At 41.7% G+C, this 18,279-nt stretch overlaps 1 protein-coding gene across 1 annotated transcript in view; it reads right to left on the bottom strand.

Annotated features, from left to right (window-relative positions):
- The window catches only part of LOC117508888 (neurogenic locus notch homolog protein 4-like), a 33,281-nt gene that overhangs the window by 2,028 nt on the left and 12,974 nt on the right, over positions 1-18,279 (bottom strand). Inside the window, exons 3-10 of the mRNA XM_034168730.1 lie at positions 10,750-10,944; positions 7,260-7,408; positions 7,007-7,175; positions 2,004-2,138; positions 1,766-1,918; positions 1,494-1,695; positions 1,203-1,343; positions 878-1,063 (exon numbers count right to left, since the gene is read on the bottom strand). Coding sequence (XP_034024621.1) covers positions 878-1,063; positions 1,203-1,343; positions 1,494-1,695; positions 1,766-1,918; positions 2,004-2,138; positions 7,007-7,175; positions 7,260-7,408; positions 10,750-10,944 — 1,330 coding nt within the window. The remainder of the gene's footprint in view (positions 1-877; positions 1,064-1,202; positions 1,344-1,493; positions 1,696-1,765; positions 1,919-2,003; positions 2,139-7,006; positions 7,176-7,259; positions 7,409-10,749; positions 10,945-18,279) is intronic.

The raw sequence follows: 18,279 nt of genomic DNA, 5'->3' as shown, positions 1-18,279 counted from the left end.
GTGTATACCTTTTGGTACATATTGTAGAAAAACAACTTTTGCCATTTGAATTTTTAATAGGGGGCCAAGTAGGGGTCAATTGAAGAATTGCACAGGGGTCAAAATTAAAAAAATGTTCCAATCATATTGAAAGTGATACCACATTATGTGTCTGATGATGATACCAAAAAGGTATAGTTTGGACTATCTGTGACTCAATGTTCTGGAGTTATGGGATGAAAACAGCAAGAATGGTGACAAAGGTCAGTTTCAGTTTGTACAGGGGTCAAAAGTTAAACTTGCTTCAGTTTTGGTAAAACGTGGTGCAAATTATTGGTTGAACTAATAGGAACAAATGGAATAGTTCTGACTGTGTTGAATGTTTGGTTTGCAAAGCAAATGTCAAACAATGTCGACATCCATTGGATTCTATGGCATGTGACATATGTTACTCCGTAACATCATAACTAAGCATGACACATGGTGCAAACTATTACTTTTTAAAACCCTATTAACTCAACCAATAATTTGCATCATGTTTTGCCATAATTGGAGCAACTTTTACTTTTGACCCCTGTGCAAACTGAAACTGACCTTTGTCACCATGCTTGCTGTTTTTACCCCATAACTCCATAACATTGAGTCACAGATAGTCCAAACTATACCTTTTTGGAATCTTTGTGATCAGACATATAATGTGGTATAGCTTTCAATAAGATTGGAACTTTTTTTTTTACCCCTATGCAGTTCTTCAATTGACCCCTATTGATACACAGTCAAACTTTGGTGCTTGTAACCAGATTTGAAGGATTCCTCTGCAAATATTCTGTTATCTGCTGCACTATCCTCCAACATTCACTGAGAACCACAGATGAGAACCATGTGGCAACACCCCCACCTGCTGGACATATGAGGCACTGCTCCACCTGGCTGAGGCCAACGTGAGGGCTGTAAGTTCCGGGAGGGCAGGGCAGGATGCCAGCGACCCCACCCCCAAGACAGTAGTGTCCCGCCGGGCAGAGCTGGACACTTTCTCCAGACAGACAGTATGTCCCTGGAGGACAGTCATCACACTCTGCTGCACCTTCAGCCAGCAACACAAAACGTGGAGAAAAAAGTAAATAAAATCATGCATTTTAAATTTACACACCATTTTTTGCTGTGAGCCTACAGGACAAGCTCAAATTATTATTATTTTTTTTTTTTTTATTTCTTTTCTGTACCAGTAAAGTTTGAGTGAGTCCCGTCAGGGCAAACGATAGGAGAAGATGAGCCGATGGGACAGAAATGTCCGACTGGACAAACGTCCCCTGTTAGACCACCTGATGGCGTGGCGGTCACGGCTCCTCCAGAACAGTAGTATCCTGAAAATCACCGGATTTTAAATTTACTGACAAACTACAAAAAATGCAGTTTGTGACTGTTCACGTCTACAAAAAAGCAAACTCGAAACTATTCTGAGCAAAAATGGCTTGATTCCATTTTTCGGGAAAAATACTGTAATTTCCACACACCTGCGTCACATGATCCAGATGGTTGGCTGAGACCGGTTCTGTTGCAGTAGAGTCCAGAAGGACACAGCCAGCAGGAGGAGAAGTTTTTGGCTCCCACGGAGTTACTCCAGGTTCCAAGAGGGCATGGGTACTGTTCGGGGTATCGGGTCCCACGTGGACAAATGAAGCCTGCAGGACACACGCTGCCAGAGGCCACGCCCACCTATGAAAATGTGGACATAATAGTCAGAATATGATGTGCCGACTGTAACAGGTGCAGTGCATCCACTTACTGGAGAGGCAGTGGAGGCTCCGGAGGTGCAGTAATGTCCAGGGTCACAGAGACCTTCTGGGTCAGACAGGCCGGGCCTCTTGCAGAACCACCCTGCCTCACAGGGCCGACAGTGAGCCATGGTGTCTCCACCCGGCTGATCGGAGTAGGAGCCCTGAATGATCACAGAACACTGTTAAACTATCTGAACAAGCGTGTAGGAGATTTGATAAAGATCATGAAGGTTAAAAATAACTCACAGGAGGACATGGGTGGGGGACAGAGGAGCCGGGAGAACAGTAGTGTCCCGTGGGACACAGTGGTGGGTGGGACAAGCCTGTCTGGTTACAAAGTCTGCCATTCTGACACTCGATGCAGGACTGCGATCGTCGACGCTGAGAAAATAAGACAACAGATTCCACAAATGGCAGCGTCATGTTTCTTTACGTCACTTAAAGGGGTCACATTATGCTGCCAATGTAGGTCGGCAGGTGTCTTTAAAACAGGCGTGAGGGTGAAGCAGCCAAAAATACTGCAGACACAAAGGTAGGACATCCTCCAAAAACAAAAAAAAAACAAAAAAAAAAATTAATAAATTAAGACTGCTGCTAATCAGGCCTCTACTACAAAAAGAGGCGGAGCAAGAGCAAGTGTTAGGGAGACTGATTTGTTTCTCTCTCTTGTTTCTCTGGTGTGTTTTGTATCATATCATATCATATGAGGTAACATTGATGTGACTGTATTGGTTGGCTCTCATTGGTGGTTGGCTCTCACTGCGGTATTGTATCACTTCCTGTTCCGGAGCACAGCGATGTTTTGCTGTATCTGTTAGCTGTTTAATCTGCGCAGTTAGATTGATCTAGTTAACTAGATAACGATTTTTTCACAGTGTAATCTTCACGTGCCTTACTAAAGCACTCCCTCTGCTGAATCACCTCTAAATTATTTACACATTATTCACTTTGTGTGTTTTTAGGAATCCGCTAGCTTAGCGCAGCTACTAGCTCTTAGCCGATTTAGCATGGCGGCTTCTCCTGTCTCTCCTGCACTTTTCTGCTCTGGGTGTGAAATGTTTAGTTATTCCTTGGCCTCCTTTAGCAGTAATGGTACTTGTAATAAGTGTAGCTTATTCGTAGCTTTGGAGGCCAGACTGGGCGAATTGGAGACTCGGCTCCACACCGTGGAAAATTCTAAAGCTAGCCAGGCCCCTGTAGTCGGTGCGGACCAAGGTAGCTTAGCCGCCGTTAGTTCCCTTCCAGCAGATCCCGAGCAGCCGGGAAAGCAGGCCGAATGGGTGACTGTGAGGAAGATGTGTAGTTCTAAACAGAAGGCCCGTGTACACCGCCAACCCGTTCACATTTCTAACCGTTTTTCCCCACTCGGCGACACACCCACCGAGGATCAAACTCTGGTTATTGGTGACTCTGTTTTGAGAAATGTGAAGTTAGCGACACCAGCAACCATAGTCAATTGTCTTCCGGGGGCCAGAGCAGGCGACACTGAAGGAAATTTGAAACTGCTGGCTAAGGCTAAGCGTAAATTTGGTAAGATTGGAATCGGTGTGTAACTTTGCAAAAACAATGTCGGACTCTGTAGTTTTCTCTGGGCCCCTGTTTAGCCGCATGTTCTCCTTGAATTGCTGGCTGTCTGAGTTGTGTCCAAAAAATGAGGTGGGCTTCATAGATAATTGGCAAAGCTTCTGGGGAAAACCTGGTCTTGTTAGGAGATACGGCATCCATCCCACTTTGGATGGAGCAGCTCTCATTTCTAGAAATCTGGCCAATTTTCTTAAATCCTCCAAACCGTGACTATCCAGGGTTGGGACCAGGAAGCAGAGTTGTAGTCTTACACACCTCTCTGCAGCTTCTCTCCCCCTGCCATCCCCTCATTACCCCATCCCCGTAGAGACGGTGCCTGCTCCCAGACCACCAATAACTAGTAAAAATCTATTTAAGCATAAAAATTCAAAAAGAAAAAATAATATAGCACCTTCAACTGCACCACAGACTAAAACAGTTAAATGTGGTCTATTAAACATTAGGTCTCTCTCTTCTAAGTCCCTGTTAGTAAATGATATAATAATTGATCAACATATTGATTTATTCTGCCTTACAGAAACCTGGTTACAGCAGGATGAATATGTTAGTTTAAATGAGTCAACACCCCCGAGTCACACTAACTGCCAGAATGCTCGTAGCACGGGCCGAGGCGGAGGATTAGCAGCAATCTTCCATTCCAGCTTATTAATTAATCAAAAACCCAGACAGAGCTTTAATTCATTTGAAAGCTTGACTCTTAGTCTTGTCCATCCAAATTGGAAGTCCCAAAAACCAGTTTTATTTGTTATTATCTATCATCCACCTGGTCGTTACTGTGAGTTTCTCTGTGAATTTTCAGACCTTTTGTCTGACTTAGTGCTTAGCTCAGATAAGATAATTATAGTGGGCGATTTTAACATCCACACAGATGCTGAGAATGACAGCCTCAACACTGCATTTAATCTATTATTAGACTCAATTGGCTTTTCTCAAAATGTAAATGAGTCCACCCACCACTTTAATCATATCTTAGATCTTGTTCTGACTTATGGTATGGAAATTGAAGACTTAACAGTATTCCCTGAAAACTCCCTTCTGTCTGATCATTTCTTAATAACATTTACATTTCCTCTGATGGACTACCCAGCAGTGGGGAATAAGTTTCATTACACTAGAAGTCTTTCAGAAAGCGCTGTAACTAGGTTTATGGATATGATTCCTTCTTTATGTTCTCTAATGCCATATACCAACACAGTGCAGAGTAGCTACCTAAACTCTGGAAGTGAGATAGAGTATCTCATCAATAGTTTTACATCCTCATTGAAGACAACTTTGGATGCTGTAGCTCCTCTGAAAAAGAGAGCTTTAAATCAGAAGTGCCTGACTCCGTGGTATAACTCACAAACTCGCAGGTTAAAGCAGATAACCCGTAAGTTGGAGAGGAAATGGCGTCTCACTAATTTAGAAGATCTTCACTTAGCCTGGAAAAAGAGTCTGTTGCTCTATAAAAAAAGCCCTCCGTAAAGCTAGGACATCTTACTACTCATCACTAATTGAAGAAAATAAGAACAACCCCAGGTTTCTTTTCAGCACTGTAGCCAGGCTGACAAAGAGTCAGAGCTCTATTGAGCCGAGTAGTCCTTTAACTTTAACTAGTAATGACTTCATGACTTAAATATGATCAATCTATCTTTATTAGTTGGCTATGTACCACAGGCTTTTAAGGTGGCAGTAATTAAACCATTACTTAAAAAGCCATCACTTGACCCAGCTATCTTAGCTAATTATAGGCCAATCTCCAACCTTCCTTTTCTCTCAAAAATTCTTGAAAGGGTAGTTGTAAAACCGCTAACTGATCATCTGCAGAGGAATGGTCTATTTGAAGAGTTTCAGTCAGGTTTTAGAATTCATCATAGTACAGAAACAACATTAGCGAAGGTTACAAATGATCTTCTTATGGCCTCAGACAGTGGACTCATCTCTGTGCTTGTTCTGTTAGACCTCAGTGCTGCTTTTGATACTGTTGACCATAAAATTTATTACAGAGATTAGAGCATGCCATAGGTATTAAAGGCACTGCGCTGCGGTGGTTTGAATCATATTTATCTAATAGATTACAATTTGTTCATGTAAATGGGGAATCTTCTTCACAGACTAAGGTTAATTATGGAGTTCCACAAGGTTCTGTGCTAGGACCAATTTTATTCACTTTATACATGTTTCCCTTAGGCAGTATTATAAGACGGCATTACTTAAATTTTCATTGTTATGCAGATGATACCCAGCTTTATCTATCCATGAAGCCAGAGGACACACACCAATTAGCTAAACTGCAGGATTGTCTTACAGACATAAAGACATGGATGACCTCTAATTTCCTGCTTTTAAACTCAGATAAAACTGAAGTTATTGCACTTGGCCCCACAAATCTTAGAAACATGGTGTCTAACCAGATCCTTACTCTGGATGGCATTACCCTGACCTCTAGTAATACTGTGAGAAATCTTGGAGTCATTTTTGATCAGGATATGTCATTCAATGCGCATATTAAACAAATATGTAGGACTGCTTTTTTGCATTTGCGCAATATCTCTAAAATTAGAAAGGTCTTGTCTCAGAGTGATGCTAAAAAACGAATTCATGCATTTATTTCCTGGACTATTGTAATTCATTATTATCAGGTTGTCCTAAAAGTTCCCTGAAAAGCCTTCAGTTAATTCAAAATGCTGCAGCTAGAGTACTAACGGGGACTAGAAGGAGAGAGCATATCTCACCCATATTGGCCTCTCTTCATTGGCTTCCTGTTAATTCTAGAATAGAATTTAAAATTCTTCTTCTTACTTATAAGGTTTTGAATAATCAGGTTCCATCTTATCTTAGGGACCTCATAGTACCATATCACCCCAATAGAGCGCTTCGCTCTCAGACTGCAGGCTTACTTGTAGTTCCTAGGGTTTGTAAGAGTAGAATGGGAGGCAGAGCCTTCAGCTTTCAGGCTCCTCTCCTGTGGAACCAGCTCCCAATTTGGATCAGGGAGACAGACACCCTCTTTACTTTTAAGATTAGGCTTAAAACTTTCCTTTTTGCTAAAGCTTATAGTTAGGGCTGGATCAGGTGACCCTGAACCATCCCTTAGTTATGCTGCTATAGACTTAGACTGCTGGGGGGTTCCCATGATGCACTGAGTGTTTCTTTCTCCTTTTGCTCTGTATGCACCACTCTGCATTTAATCATTAGTGATTGATCTCTGCTCCCCTCCGCAGCATGTCTTTTTCCTGGTTCTCTCCCTCAGCCCCAACCAGTCCCAGCAGAAGACTGCCCCTCCCTGAGCCTGGTTCTGCTGGAGGTTTCTTCCTGTTAAAAGGGAGTTTTTCCTTCCTACTGTCGCCAAGTGCTTGCTCACAGGGGGTCGTTTTGACCGTTGGGGTTTTTACGTAATTATTGTATGGCCTTGCCTTATAATATAAAGCGCCTTGGGGCAACTGTTTGTTGTGATTTGGCGCTATATAAATAAAATTGATTGATTGATTGATTTGTTTTTGCAAGAAATTATACACAAATGAACAGTTGTCTGATTGATACATTTTCTGCCGCTTATCTGGATTATGAAGGTATTTTTTTCTTTTTTTTGCCAATTAACACCCCTAAATCCTACGTATTGAAGCTTTATCTGTTTGTCCTTCTACTTTATGTGTAATACTGGAGAACAAGATAAGGTAACATACCGGTTGGAAAGTGCCGAGAGGACACGGTTCTTCCTTGACTGCTCCTTTCAAGGTATAATAACCCTCCTCTGCCTCATTCTGAACAGGTGAAGGTGAGCCTCCAGTACAATAGTAACCAGGGAAACAGGGCCCAGAGGGTGATGTGTTGTTGGAACCTAAGCAATAGAAACTGACAGGCAGAGGCACACAGTGGAAAGCCTTGGATTTCTCTCAAAATTAGTATTACTCATAAAAACAACAACAAAAAAATCACCCTGGTGGACAGGTGATGCACTCCTGAAGGCTGCGGAGGCCAGTACTGCTGCTGAAGGTTCCGGCGGGACAGGGGAGGGGGGAAGATGATGCGTGTGGGCAGTAACTTCCAGGTGGACATAATCCTCCTGTAAGCCCATCAGATGGAGTCTGAACACAGACACGATACACGAGACAAACTAACATGAAGCAAATACATCCTTTGAATGGCCATTAAAAATAATACAACATGATGTTTCTGCAAGTATTCCGTATCTTATCGTAAAGTTATGCCATACACTTAAGCTACACGGTGCAGGATTTAAGGGTGTTTATTAGCAGAAATGAAACAAAGCATTCATAACCATCTGTTCATTTGTGTATAATTACCAAGCCCAAACCTCCGGTCATCAAAAGTGAAATTGCAATTCCTTGAATGGCTGCTTGAGATTGGCTATAGAAGCAGGCAGGTTACGATAGGAGCCATGGTAAAACGTTTAAACTGGTATAAGGGGGAAAAAAAAAAACCTGATTTGGTCTTTGTAGCTACTTTCTCCTCCTTGACAACAATTGGGGGGTGAAAGTATTTATATACACAGCAAGTAAAGTAACTACACTCAACAAAAATATAAACACAACACTTTTGGTTTTGCTCCCATTTTGTATGAGATGAACTCAAAGATCTAAAACTTTTTCCACATATACAATATCACCATTTCCCTCAAATATTGTTCACAAACCAGTCTAAATCTGTGATAGTGAGCACTTCTCCTTTGCTGAGATAATCCATCCCACCTCACAGGTGTGCCATATCAAGATGCTGATTAGACACCATGATTAGTGCACAGGTGTGCCTTAGACTGTCCACAATAAAAGGCCACTCTGAAAGGTGCAGTTTTATCACACAACACAATGCCACAGATGTCGCAAGATTTGAGGGAGTGTGCAATTGGCATGCTGACAGCAGGAATGTCAACCAGAGCTGTTGCTCGTGTATTGAATGTTCATTTCTCTACCATAAGCCGTCTCCAAAGGCGTTTCAGAGAATTTGGCAGTACATCCAACCAGCCTCACAACCGCAGACCACGTGTAACCACACCAGCCCAGGACCTCCAAATCCAGCATGTTCACCTCCAAGATCGTCTGAGACCAGCCACTCGGACAGCTGCTGGAACAATCGGTTTGCATAACCAAAGAATTTCTGCACAAACTGTCAGAACCCGTCTCAGGGAAGCTCATCTGCATGCTCGTCGTCCTCATCGGGGTCTTGACCTGACTCCAGTTCGTCGTCGTAACCGACTTGAGTGGGCAAATGCTCACATTCGCTGCCGTTTGGCACGTTGGAGAGGTGTTCTCTTCACGGATGATGCGAAGGAGATGTGTTGCACTGCATGAGGCAAATGGTGGTCACACCAGATACTGACTGGTATCCCCCCCCAATAAAACAAAACTGCACCTTTCAGAGTGTCCTTTTATTGTGGGCAGTCTAAGGCACACCTGTGCACTAATCATGGTGTCTAATCAGCATCTTGATATGGCACACCTGTGAGGTGGGATGGATTATCTCAGCAAAGGAGAAGTGCTCACTATCACAGATTTCGACTGGTTTGTGAACAATATTTGAGGGAAATGGTGATATTGTGTATGTGGAAAAAGTTTTAGATCTTTGAGTTCATCTCATACAAAATGGGAGCAAAACCAAAAGTGTTGCGTTTATATTTTTGTTGAGTATATGTTACATAGTTACTTTAGTTTTTTTCAGTAACTATATTTATAAAAGTTCTATTAACATTAAATTTTTACCAGATATTGGTAACAACCCATAAAATCTATCAGCTGTAATAACTTGTCTTGCTGTATGATTAATTGTCCTAAGATGTCTGGCTACAGTATTTCCATCGAGTGAAATTTTTGTGATTTTTTATTTTGTATGCAAACGGCATTAACACTTTGAGCAGCTATCGGTTGCTTAATGATGTTCCCTCTTGGCATCCGCTGGTATCATGCAATGACGCTAGAATGTCCTCTCCAGTGGAGCTACAAAGCCTGGGCAGGCAAATCAATCAATCAATCAATCAACTTTTTTCTTATATAGCGCCAAATCACAACAAACAGTTGCCCCAAGGCGCTCCATATTGTAAGGCAAGGCCATACAATAATTATGAAAAACCCCAACGGTCAAAACGACCCCCTATGAGCAAGCACTTGGCCACAGTGGGAAGGAAGATCTGCTGTTGCCCATGCACCAGGTCCCCCCTCTCCACGTTACTGTGGTCCAAAGGAAAGGCAGAAGCCAATGCAGTTTGGCAGTGGCAGCGTCACAGGAGTTGCCGAGGAAGTGCTGAAGTTCAGCAACAGACTACCTCCGACTCCAGATTGTTCCTCAAGGTTTACTCCTGAAAGCGGTGTCCAAGCCTGGCTATAGCCGCAAGGCAGTGGAGGTTTGAGATCACAGTTTCCTTCTCCTAGATGAACTGCCTTCCTAGGCTGACAAGTTCCATCCACCTGAAGCAACTGATTTTGAGGCGCAAGAGACCCGCCTTTCTCCAGTCAGTAGAAACAGTTCTGCCGGGTTTAGAAGCTAAGCCATACAAGCAGGCCAGGAGCTGGGCTTGGTTGCCAGAGGCTATTTGAGACACACACCATATGGGAGCACTTTTTAGGTAGTGGGAACTTGTCCCCGCTGCCACCCCTGGCTGTAACAACCTTGGAACCTTGGTGATGTTCGGTCTGGTTAATTCATGATTTCACGAGGAAATAAGCTGATCATAATTTTTAATTTCTGCACACAATCAGTTATGATAAAAATCACCCAGTCCATCCAAAAAATGCTTTTAATAAAACACCCAAACCAAGGTTAGCCTCTTAGCTTTTCATTCAGTAACTCTGTGATGGGCGTGTTTGAGCTTCGTTTGTCCCGCCTAAGTCACGTAGGGTCCCAGCCAGAGACCAGGATTTTACAGTCTATGATAGTTACCTGCAGCAACACATCAATGTGTTTTCATAAGCTTAGAATAAGCTCTTCACATGGTAGCAGGACTCCTCATGGAGGCCGGCATGTTGCTACAGTAGCCCAAAAGGGACAGACTTACTCCACCTTTTGCACTGTGCCATGTGGCTGGATGACTGAAGAAAAAGAAAAGGAGTCAGTGGTCGCTCGCCTGTACGCTCTTTAGTGGTTGCAGAGAAGTTTGAGAAGCCTGACTTATTTATTGGTGAAATTGTGGAGACCATAATGCTGTTCACAAGAGATGGCAAGGGAGCATGACTGCCTGTCACCAAAGAAGTGACAATCAGAAAGGAAACAAAGTGAGTGGTAAGAGAAATCTGTAACCTCACCACCAGATGAAACTAAATTCTACACCCTGTAGCTTCAATCGAACAAGTTGGCATTTCTTTGAGTTATGCGTGTGAAGGTTTCCTCTCTGCAGCACCAAATCATTTAGAGACAACGTTATTATTCATGACTAAGAAGGATTAGTTGATCAATTATGAAAGGAAGACTTTCATACTGCAGACTTGGCCCCCTCTCGACAGTAAAAGCGTTCTTTGCAGGTTCCGGAGGCTGCTGTCAGACCCACACCAGCGCAATACTGGCCTCCACCACAAGGGGAGCATTCAGACGCATCACCAAGAGCTGGGCGAGAACCGTAGGTGCCCTCGGGACACGGTTCAGGGGAGGAGCTGCCCTCTGCGCAGTAGAAGCCCTGTGAATGGAATGACAGATTGATGTGCAGAGGGACACACAGAGAGAACATGAGAAAAAGATTTTTGTTTAGTGGGTTGGTCCAACTGATCCTGCAACATTTTTCTGGATAATTCATGTTGATTTGCTGAGGCCTTTCTTTTTGCCTCTGTCATATTAATAACTAATTCTCTGCTGAATTAAAAGACCATCACTGAGTGACCACAGAGGTCTGACTGGGCTGTTGCCAGTGAGCCGGCCCAATCAAACTATTAAGTACACTAACAGATTAAGGAATGACTTCTGTATTGCAGTGGGATTTGAGTGCATGTGATACATTTGTATCGGACCGTTTGCATAATGACGCGAACTGCTGCATTCTGGACAAGGTGCAGTTTAATTACACTGCATTTAAAGAGTTGCAGATGGAACTTTGAGTTTTGGTGAGTGGGCTTGTCATTTAAATTCTATCCTGATTGTTGTTATTCCCATCACTTTCAAAATTTAAAAATGACCATCCAACATGTCTTTTGAGATTTCTGCCCAGCTCGCTGTTTTAGAAATGAAAACTCAAATTCAAAACAGACTGTTTTGATTAATTTAACCAACAAGTGATATCTCAGATGCATTCTGAGCATCCAGAACAGTAATTTTAATGTTTTGAGAAGACTATAAAGTGGACACCATTTGACTTATGCAATTTGAAACTGTGGATATAAGTACTTTATTCTGAAAATAGCCAGCATTAATTTTATTAACATCTTGGTGTAAATAAGGTATCACCACATGTGTAGAACTCAAAAAGAATGATAGGTTGAGTTCTCATTAAAAAAAACAACTGCAATGTGGTAAAATGTATTCATAAATATGAAAGAACAGACTCGTAATCATTATTAACTATCGCATACTGTATTTTTTTTCTCAAGATTTGTTTTTGCATAAATTTGAAAAAACAACAGATCATAAGTTTAGGATAAATTACTTATCATGAATTTAATTTTCGAAGTGGCACTAATGACAACACTCATACTGAACATAATTTCGCTTACATAGACTGATTTTGGAGCTCAAGCAATAATTGCAGATGGGCTTTCTGAGGTCCCAGATAGCTTTTCTGATTTCCTTTTCTAACTTTCAGAATTGAGTAAATTAGCATATGGTCCATTGATACTTATGTGTAGACACTAGTCCCTAGAGGCAACTGTTTTTGGTTTCAAATCTGGGCAAATGCAGTCCCAGAAAATTCTGAATGTGACAAACAAGAAATGGGTGTTGTAAACAAGTCAATGCTGCTAAAAATACAAACTTGCAGAAACAAAGATACTATTCTGACATGGTTTTGCACATAAGACTGACATGGTTTGCACATAAGACTGGCATAGCATGTTTCAAATACACACATATATGTCAGATGGTGGGGGGGGGGGGGGGACATACCATATTCTGTCCCCCCTGGTTGAAAAGGTGGGGGGGACATATCCCCCCTATCCCCACCAAATTGCGCCCATGCATACATAGCATGTTTTTTTTAATATGGGACTTAAATCATTTTACCATTAGACAGAGAGATAAACAACAGTGTGTCATCAGCATAGCACTGCAAGTACAGGCACAATTTCCATCAGTAGGTCTGTAAAACTACATATTCGGCTTTGAAATTTTGGATTATAACATATATACACGTGAAGACAAAAGATGCAAATATTACCTATAGGAGGAGGTTCAATTAACATTTTAATTTGTGGTTATTCGTTTATATATTTTAAACTGGAATGCTGCCATAGAGGCATGTCTGGACTTGTTCAGTGACGTTTCATTGCTAAGTGCAGTTTCCTTGTGGCCAGTAAGGCCATTGTTGCTTGCGGGTGGTAAAATACAATTTTGTTTTCATCTTTTTTGAAATGATATTGTCATGGCACATTTTGTGTGACATCGCATATATTTTTGCATATCCCTACGAAATCCCACAGTCAATGCACATTTCACATTTAGTATTCAGAAACACGAGTTATGGTTGTGGGGTTAGAACAACAATGCAGAGCTTAGGGCCCCATCACACATAGTGTGAATACGTACAGCTCAGAGCGACTCATGGTGAAACAGCTCGTATGATTGAACCACGAAACAATGCAACGTCAGGCAGGCATGCATGATTCCAGTGTGATGGTTCGTGCACACAGGAACACACTGCCAGCAGTTGCTGTGAAGAAAACTAAATAAAGAATTTAAAAATACATGCTGCAATGGTTTTGTGCACGCGGGAACACAGCAGCTTTTCACAGCAAGTGCGCAATGTGGTTACACATCATGCAGCTGCTGAAAATAAAAATTACATGCCACCCATAGGACTCAAACCCACACCTTCTGAAAGCTCTGATTACCAGTCAGAAACTTTACCACTGGGCTACAACTGCAGTCCTGTGAAAGTTGTGGGAATCTGCCTGATATAAGGAAGGAGATGGATGTATTTAAAATGAAATAAACCCACACACAATATAAAAACACTGCATTTATCAAGTGGCCAATACAAATATGATCCATCTGTTCCTCTGTAGATGATCCATGGTCACAGACATACAGTCATCAAGAGGTTGTTAAATAACCCTGGTTAAATAAAAAAAAAAAACACCACAGGATTTGAACCAACATACTCTGATTACCAGATGGAAACTTTACCACTGCACAACAATCACTCTCTTATAACAGGAGCATGAAATGGATAAAATCAACAAGCAGATAAAGATATTTTCTAAGAAAAAAAAGTGCTGTGATGACTGTCCAAACATTGTTTGGTACGGCATATTTCTGCTGATACATGACTGAAAGTGGCGTATGTGTCACACTGTTGGCTTGTCCTGGTCCTACAGTGCACTGCTCACGGCCCGACATGCATGCCCTGTCAGACGTGACAGTCAGTCAGATTGCCTGCTGCATGTCCAAACAGACTGACGGCCCGTTTCTCCTCCCATCACAAAAGTGATATATGTTTTTATGGATTTACACACAAGCACACACATGTGCGCCTCTGTCAAAACACTGGACGTGTGCTGCAGCTGTGATGTCCAGAACCTGAGATGTCTCAACAGCTATGGGGCAGCCAGCCACGCCCCCTGTCCTGTCAGCGCACAGACCAAGATGTCACTCTGTGAACAGATGAAAGATGCCCCACGTGCGAGCGGGGGGAACCACACGTACAGATGTAAATGAGTCCACCCACCACTTTAATCATATCTTAGATCTTGTTCTGACTTATGGTATGGATATAGAAGACTTAACAGTATTCCCTGAAAACTCCCTTCTGTCTGATCATTTCTGTCATTCATTTCTTAATAACATTTACATTTACTCTGATGGACTACCCAGCAGTGGGGAATAAGTTTCATTACACTATCAATCAATCAATCAACTTTTTTCTTGTATAGTGCCAAATCACAACAAACAGTTGCCCCAAGGCGCTCCACATTGCAAGGCAAGGCCATACAATAATTATGAAACACAGTCTACGTCTAAAGCAACATAACCAAGGGATGGTCCAGGGTCACCCGATCCAGCCCTAACTATAAGCCTTAGCGAAAAGGAAAGTTTTAAGCCTAATCTTAAAAGTAGAGAGGGTATCTGTCTCCCTGATCTGAATTGGGAGCTGGTTCCACAGGAGAGGAGCCTGAAAGCTGAAGGCACTGCCTCCCATTCTACTCTTACAAACCCTAGGAACTACAAGTAAGCCCGCAGTCTGAGAGCGAAGCGCTCTAATGGGGTAATATGGTACTATGAGGTCCCTAAGATAAGATGGGACCTGATTATTCAAAACCTTATAAGTAAGAAGAAGAATTTTATATTCTATTCTAGCATTAACAGGAAGCCAATGAAGGGAGGCCAACACGGGTGAGATATGCTCTCTCCTGCTAGTCCCCGTCAGTACTCTAGCTGCAGCATTCTGAACCAACTGAAGGCTTTTTAGGGAACTTTTAGGACAACCTGATAATAATGAATTACAATAGTCCAGCCTAGAGGAAATAAATGCATGAATTAGTTTTTCAGCATCACTCTGAGACAAGACCTTTCTGATTTTAGAGATATTGCGTAAATGCAAAAAGGCAGTCCTACATATTTGTTTAATATGCGCTTTGAATGACATATCCTGATCAAAAATAACTCCAAGATTTCTCACAGTATTACTAGAGATCAGGGAAATGCCATCCAGAGTAATGATCTGGTTAGACACCATGCTTCTAAGATTTGTGGGGCCAAGTACAATAACATCAGTTTTATCTGAGTTTAAAAGCACGAAATTAGAGGTCATCCATGTCTTTATGTCTGTAAGACAATCCTGCAGTTTAGCTAATTTGTGCGTATCCTCTGGCTTCATGGATAGATAAAGCTGGGTATCATCTGCGTAACAATGAAAATTTAAGCAATACCGTCTAATAATACTGCCCAAGGGAAGCATGTATAAAGTGAATAAAATTGGTCCTAGCACAGAACCTTGTGGAACTCCATAATTAACTTTAGTCTGTGAAGAAGATTCCCCATTTACATGAACAAACTGTAATCTATTAGACAAATATGATTCAAACCACCGCAGCGCAATGCCTTTAATACCTATGACATGCTCTAATCTCTGTAATAAAATTTTATGGTCAACAGTATCAAAAGCAGCACTGAGGTCCAACAGAACAAGCACAGAGATAAGTCCACTGTCCGAAGCCATAAGAAGATCATTTGTAACCTTCACTAATGCTGTTTCTGTACTATGATGAATTCTAAAACCTGACTGAAACTCTTCAAATAGACCATTCCTCTGCAGGTGATCAGTTAGCTGTTTTACAACTACCCTCTCAAGAATCTTTGAGAGAAAAGGAAGGTTGGAGATTGGCCTATAATTAGCTAAGATAGCTGGGTCAAGTGATGGCTTTTTAAGTAATGGTTTAATTACTGCCACCTTAAAGGCCTGTGGTACATAACCAACTAACAAAGATAGATTGATCATATTTAAGATTGAAGCATTAAATAATGGTAGGACTTCCTTGAGCAGCCTGGCAGGAATGGGGTCTAATAAGCATGTTGATGGTTTGGATGAAGTAACTAATGAAAATAACTCAGACAGAACAATCGGAGAGAAAGAGTCTAACCAAATACCGGCATCACTGAAAGCAGCCAAAGATAACGATACATCTTTGGGATGGTTATGAGTAATTTTTTCTCTAATAGTCAAAATTTTGTTAGCAAAGAAAGTCATGAAGTCATTACTAGTTAAAGTTAATGGAATACTCAGCTCAATAGAGCTCTGACTCTTTGTCAGCCTGGCTACAGTGCTGAAAAGAAACCTGGGGTTGTTCTTATTTCTTCAATTAGTGATGAGTAGAAAGATGTCCTAGCTTCACGAAGGGCTTTCTTATAGAGCAACAAACTCTTTTTCCAGGCTAAGTGAAGATCTTCTAAATTAGTGAGACGCCATTTCCTCTCCAACTTACGGTTATCTGCTTTAAGCTACGAGTTTGTGAGTTATACCACGGAGTCAGACACTTCTGATTTAAAGCTCTCTTTTTCAGAGGAGCTACAGCATCCAAAGTTGTCTTCAATGAGGATGTAAAACTATTGACAAGATACTCTAACTCCCTTACAGAGTTTAGGTAGCTACTCTGCTCTGTGTTGGTATATGACATTAGAGAACATAAAGAAGGAATCATATCCTTAAACCTAGTTACAGCGCTTTCTGAAAGACTTCTAGTGTAATGAAACTTATTCCCCACTGCTGGGTAGTCCATCAGGGTAAATGTAAATGTTATTAAAAAATGATCAGACAAAAGGGAGTTTTCAGGGAATACTGTTAAGTCTTCTATTTCCATACCATAAGTCAGAACAAGATCTAAAATATGATTAAAGTGTGGGTGGACTCATTTACTTTTTGAGCAAAGCCGATAGAGTCTAATAATAGATTAAATGCAGTGTTGAGGCTGTCATTCTCAGCATCTGTGTGGATGTTAAAATCGCCCACTATAATTATCTTATCTGAGCTAAGCACTAAGTCAGACAAAAGGTCTGAAAATTCACAGAGAATCTCACAATAACGACCAGGTGGACGATAGATAATAACAAATAAAACTGTTTTTTGGGACTTCCAATTTGGATGGACAAGACTAAGAGACAAGCTTTCAAATGAATTAAAGCTCTGTCTAGGTTTTTGATTAATTAATAAGCTGGAATGGAAGATTGCTGCTAATCCTCCGCCCCGGCCCGTGCTACGAGCATTCTGACAGTTAGTGTGACTCGGGGGTGTTGACTCATTTAAACTAACATATTCATCCTGCTGTAACCAAGTTTCTGTTAGGCAGAATAAATCAATACGTTGATCAATTATTATATCATTTACCAACAGGGACTTAGAAGAAAGAGACCTAATGTTTAATAGACCACATTTAACTGTTTTAGTCTGTGGTGCAATTGAAGGTGCTATATTATTTTTTCTTTTTGAATTTTTATGCTTAAATAGATTTTTGCTAGTTATTGGTGGTCTGGGAGCAGGCACCGTCTCTACGGGGATGGGGTAATAGGGGGATGGCAGGGGGAGAGAAGCTGCAGAGAGGTGTATAAGACCACAGCTCTGCCTCCTGGTCCCAACGCTAGACAGTCACAGTTTGGAGGATCCCAAAAAATTGGCCAGATTTCTAGAAATGAGAGCTGCTCCCTCTAAAGTGGGATGGATGCCGTCTCTCCTAACAAGACCAGGTTTTCCCCAGAAGCTTTGCCAATTATCAATGAAGCCCACCTCATTTTTTGGACACCACTCAGACAGCCAGCAATTCAAGGAGAACATGCGGCTAAACATGTCACTCCCGGTCTGATTGGGGAGGGGCCCAGAGAAAACAACAGAGTCCGACATTGTTGTTGCAAAGTTACACACCGATTCAATGTTAATTTTAGTGACCTCCGATTGGCGTAACCGAGTGTCATTACTGCCGACGTGAATTACAATCTTACCAAATTTACGCTTAGCCTTAGCCAGCAATTTCAAATGTCCTTCGATGTCGCCTGCTCTGGCCCCCGGAAGACAATTGACAATGGTTGCTGGTGTCGCTAACTTCACATTTCTCAAAACAGAGTCGCCACTAGAAGTCTTTCAGAAAGCGCTGTAACTAGGTTTAAGGATATGATTCCTTCTTTATGTTCTCTAATGCCATATACCAACACAGTGCAGAGTAGCTACCTAAACTCTGTAAGGGAGATAGAGTATCTCGTCAATAGTTTTACATCCTCATTGAAGACAACTTTGGATGCTGTAGCTCCTCTGAAAAAGAGAGCTTTAAATCAGAAGTGTCTGACTCCATGGTATAACTCACAAACTCGTAGCTTAAAGCAG

Source organism: Thalassophryne amazonica, chromosome 4 (genome assembly GCF_902500255.1).
Source record: "Thalassophryne amazonica chromosome 4, fThaAma1.1, whole genome shotgun sequence".
NCBI classification, from domain to species: domain Eukaryota; kingdom Metazoa; phylum Chordata; class Actinopteri; order Batrachoidiformes; family Batrachoididae; genus Thalassophryne; species Thalassophryne amazonica.
The sequence above is the reverse complement of the archived record's forward strand: the minus strand, read 5'-3'. Positions and strand labels throughout refer to the sequence as shown.